General features: G+C 36.8%; 1 protein-coding gene across 1 annotated transcript in view; it reads left to right on the top strand.

Moving 5' to 3' along the window:
- LOC125047154 (cadherin-99C-like) overlaps positions 1-5,000 on the top strand; it is a 34,923-nt gene that overhangs the window by 29,045 nt on the left and 878 nt on the right. Inside the window, exons 27-30 of the mRNA XM_047645272.1 lie at positions 2,106-2,245; positions 2,425-2,533; positions 2,658-2,772; positions 3,720-5,000. The exon at positions 3,720-5,000 is cut by the window's right edge and continues 878 nt beyond it. Of these exons, the coding sequence (XP_047501228.1) occupies positions 2,106-2,245; positions 2,425-2,533; positions 2,658-2,772; positions 3,720-4,051 (696 nt within the window). The 3' untranslated portion in view covers positions 4,052-5,000. The remainder of the gene's footprint in view (positions 1-2,105; positions 2,246-2,424; positions 2,534-2,657; positions 2,773-3,719) is intronic.

Genomic DNA, 5,000 nt, shown 5'->3' with positions numbered 1-5,000 from the left:
CACTGCAGTCTTGATGATGGAGAGGCTATGAGCTGGCAGGGGAGGCTTGCGCACAGCTGTTTTTTTTTTTCTCGCACCAGGTTAGCCAGCGGTGGCAGCTGCAAGCGAGAAGGCATGTACACCATCGCTTCACATCACCCTGAGAATGAAGCACCTCACTCACACTCTCATTCACATTCTCGCTCTCATTCTCATTCTCATTCTTATTCACTCACTCACTCACTCACTCACTCACTCTCTAGATAGATAGATAAATAGATGGATACACAAACACACACACACACACACACACACACACACACACATATATATATATATATTGTTACATTAGCTTTAGCCCTTGAACAGTGACACCCTCTGACCAAATGACAAGGCGGTAACAAATACCCATTCATTAGGATTATGAGATTATTCTTATGCTTAATGTAGTTGTAAAAGCCTTCTTTTTAAGTAAAGATATAAGCACGAGTTCATTTCTTATCTCATTTCATTTGAGTAGGTCATCAGGAGTTCATTAATGTCACCCGATAATTCCAGTTTCGTATTTAATTGGTTCATGGTCTAGTATGTTTTCTACCATATATACTTAGTTATTCGAAGATCATAGGCATTGCTGCATAATTACTTTAAGTATGTAAGGGAAAAGCAGAAAGTCATTAACACTATATTTACATAAACCACATGTTCAGCAATTAACCATCACCACATCATCGAAAATATTCAGCACACTCACCATCATTAGCACACTGTAATGTAACATATCGATACACAGAATGAACATATATACACAGATAATGAAAAAAAAAAAAAAAAAAAAAATATATATATATATATATATATATATATATATATATATATATATATAGTGAACCTATAAAGAGACAGGATAATAAATAAGTGAACCACAACCGGCTCCTCCCGACCACCGACCTGGGGTTGCCAGCCTCAGACGTCCAAGTGTGTTCTGAGCTCCTTCCCCGTTATTCACTATACAATGAAGAAGGGTCGAACCAGGCACTGTGAACCGTGAATGTGAATCTGAACCCGACTAAGTATATACTATTCGAACACCAGTCCCCTAAAGCTACGTCCTGCAAAGTAAAAATCCGTAGTAGGGTGAAGAGACAGGTCGATGCTCAGGAAGCAGACGCGGCTATCATCATCTCCAGCATTATCACAATATATATAAATATATATATATATATATATATGTTTGTGTGTATACACAGAAATATATATATATATAGATAGATAGATAGATAGATAGATAGATATTATATACTTACATACATATATACATACATATAAACGCAACAATAATCATAATCATGATCATAAACATACACGCACACACACACATATATACACATATATATGTGTGTGTGTATAACTGTGTGTATATATGTATGTATGTATGTGTGTGTATATATATATATATATATATATATATATATTTATATTATACACACATATATGTGTATACATATATATACCCGTATATGCACCCCCCCCCCCCCACACACATATATATGCGTGTGTGTATAACTATGTGTGTGTGTATATATATATATTATATATATATAATATATATTATATATATACATATATGTGTATACATATATATACACGTATATGCACACCCACACACCCACACACACACACACACACACACACACACACACACACACACACACACACACACACACACACACACACACACACACACACACACGTACACACACACACACACACACACACACACACATATATATATATATATATACATATATATATATATATATATATATATATATATATTTACACGTATAACTACACACGCATACACAAACACACACACACACACACACACACACACACACACACACACACACACACACACGTACACACACATACGCGCACACACACACACACACACACACACACACACACACACACACACACACACACACGTACACACACACACACGTACACACACACACACACGTACACACACACACACGTACACACACACACACACACACACACACACACACATTTTGGAAAATTGTACAGGTTACATGATATTCATTTTTACGTCTCCTTAGGTTGTAGAGACGACCGTCCAGCCGCCGGTAAGAAGAGCAGACCCTCTGGAAGGGTTGTATGTGGCTCTGATAGTGCTTGCTGGAATTATAGCAGTGCTTGGACTAATTGGCATATGCTATATATGTGTACAGTGGCAAAAGTAAGTGACATCAGAACTTTGTAATTTTGTCCTTAATCTAAAACCATTGCCTTTAAAAGCAATACGGTATAAAGATTTCTGTACATCTCAGAGATACGTTGTGCTTAACGGTTACGCTGCATGGCAGTTTTATTTTCTACTGTAGGATCAAATTATGAATTTGAAATTTCACTTTACAGATACGTTAAACATCGAGGTGAAGCCGAGAAAGCTGTGGTCGTTGTGGCGCCCCCGTATGAGCGCGTTGGCTCAGTCATTGAACCAGTTGCTAAGGAATATGAAGTACAGGTATATTAGTAAGGAGTGACATGTGTAAACGTTGTGTTGATAAACAAGTAATAAAAATATGATATTACTTTCGCATTATGTTGGTAGATGCTTGGTTTTAATGCTTTAAACGTCTTTCTCACAGGTTTTGCATATGAGTGTTCCCATGGATGATGATTCTGTTCAGGAAGTTCCCATGGATCCAAGACCATCTCACCACTTTTCCATGGATAATGTATCATACATTACCAAACAGCAATGTATGTTGATCAGGTTGCACAACAAACTCTGGTTCAGAGATTTATCAAACCGCACGTTGGAAAGATAATATATTAAACCAAATTTTCAACCTGAAATTAATACAATAATTAATTTGCAAAATAAATAATTTCAGTGACGTAAAGTAAGTTTTTAAAGCTTAAATTGTAATATATTCAACCCATGTCAGTACTAACATTCTTCTCAATATATCACAATTACTGACTCTTCGCTTTACACATTCAGACAATAAGAATAAAAACCATTCTAACGTTGCATCTTTGCTGGCAAATATCCCTATTTTCCGTAATCTCACTATCTCCTGTTAAGCTTATCCTATAGAATAAATACCGAGGGCTGCTTACGAATGTGGCACTCCAATTGCACATGGAATAGAACAGAACAGTGACGCCTGACCTCTGCTGCGTTCTATTGTAGACTCCACGGGGCTCTTGAACGATTACTATGGGGAACCATCACGCGAAAAATATAAGGAAGCACAAGAAAAAACTACCTAGAGATATTACTGGTGATAAATTCCAAGCAAATAGATATCATAAATCTATAGTGAGACATATTTAAATAATAAGTAATATGTTAAGTAATGTAAATTGGAAACAAAACAAACAGTTGTTCCAGCAGAATTTTTGCAATGATAATGTATCTCCATTAGTGTTCAGTATGCCCATTAACCCCCTATTTTCTCCTTCCTGTTATGAAGAGAAGCACCAAGAAATATAGGATTTTTTACTTTCCGCAACTTTTGGTTCATTTTGTTTATATCTCAAAAGAAAAGGAGACACAGAGAGGCTTCATAATTCTGTACCAGTTCAGATAATTAACCTGGGAGGGAAAATAATTTAGTAACACTGTTCTATACAAGGAGACTGTCTAGCAGTCCTCTGCCCATGGCACTTTCATCTAAAACGACCAGCTTTCCTCTCCCCAGCAGTGAGCGAGGACGGCAGCACAATCAGTAGCGCAGAGATGGAAGGTGTCATGGGGAGCCACATGGGCATCAGAAGGATGTCCCCACATGGCCATCATGACACCTTGGGAATGGAGTGGGATACTCCACCAGGCCAGCGACACATGCAGCACATTGCGGCCATGGCGGCTTCGACCCCGGCAGGAAGAAACCCAGCTTATGAGCATTTTCCAGATGATGACGAGGATGTTGGGGAGGGACCTCTGAGTGTGAGTGCAACTAACGAAAATGTCATGTTTGGTCGAAGAGGCATCGCAGATCCTTCCCCGGTGCAGACGACCACTGAACTTTAAAATGGCGGTAGAAAATAGTATTTCGAATTTACAATCTGGAATCCATGTTCTATTTTTTCAAGTTTTATGCATCAGGCGTGTGCACAATAAATTTAAACTAGAAGATACACGTGGAACAGGAATAAAAATAACATCTAGATATTATTGAATTGTTACTATTTAAATATGTAGTACTGAAATTTGCCCATGCAATTGTGTATATCCGATAATTAGTTCATATCTGATATGGTTCTCTAATATTTAATTACAGAAAACTCATCACACATCAATTTATTACGAATTAAGTGTACTGTCTTCCCAATATTACGTGCAATAGACATCCGATTCTATACTTTGACAATGCTTTGTATGCTAATATAAACAACTAAACCCAATGGCAGACGTATTTTTTTTATTTGCTGAACACTATACTGTGCATGTGAATACTAAAATAGTTACATATATAGAGACACAGATTAGACTATACATTAAGTTATCGGGAATCCCTATACTTACATACACACATATACAAAGGGAAGAGCACACCCATTTATTTGCGAGAACACTGAAATATTCAAGTGCTCATTTGACGTCACACGTTCAGCTAGTCAACAGATTCAGCATTCCTCAGTCAGTCTTTATAATTGGGCATAGCTTTGCATTAGAGTAAAGGTATCTTGATTTAATTTTATTTATATTGATCTGTAATATATTCCTTGGAGAATGTCACCAAAATCTCAGGGTCAGCAGGATTTTTGTATAGAATTGGATGGCTTCTGGGAACACTATTAGTTACCACGCTATTGCTTCTGTCATTATTTTTTGTAGACAACAGTTTCCACTAAAGGAAGTTGTCAACGGTAAATGTTATTTCTTGTATTTTTTACAAAAGCGTTTTTTAATAAGGTATTTTATAAATAGAACTCAAAACCTATATATCATTAGCATTGATCATACAGTTGATAACATG

This window comes from Penaeus chinensis, chromosome 40 (assembly GCF_019202785.1).
Source record: "Penaeus chinensis breed Huanghai No. 1 chromosome 40, ASM1920278v2, whole genome shotgun sequence".
NCBI classification, from domain to species: domain Eukaryota; kingdom Metazoa; phylum Arthropoda; class Malacostraca; order Decapoda; family Penaeidae; genus Penaeus; species Penaeus chinensis.
This window is presented reverse-complemented; position numbering and strand designations above follow the sequence as displayed.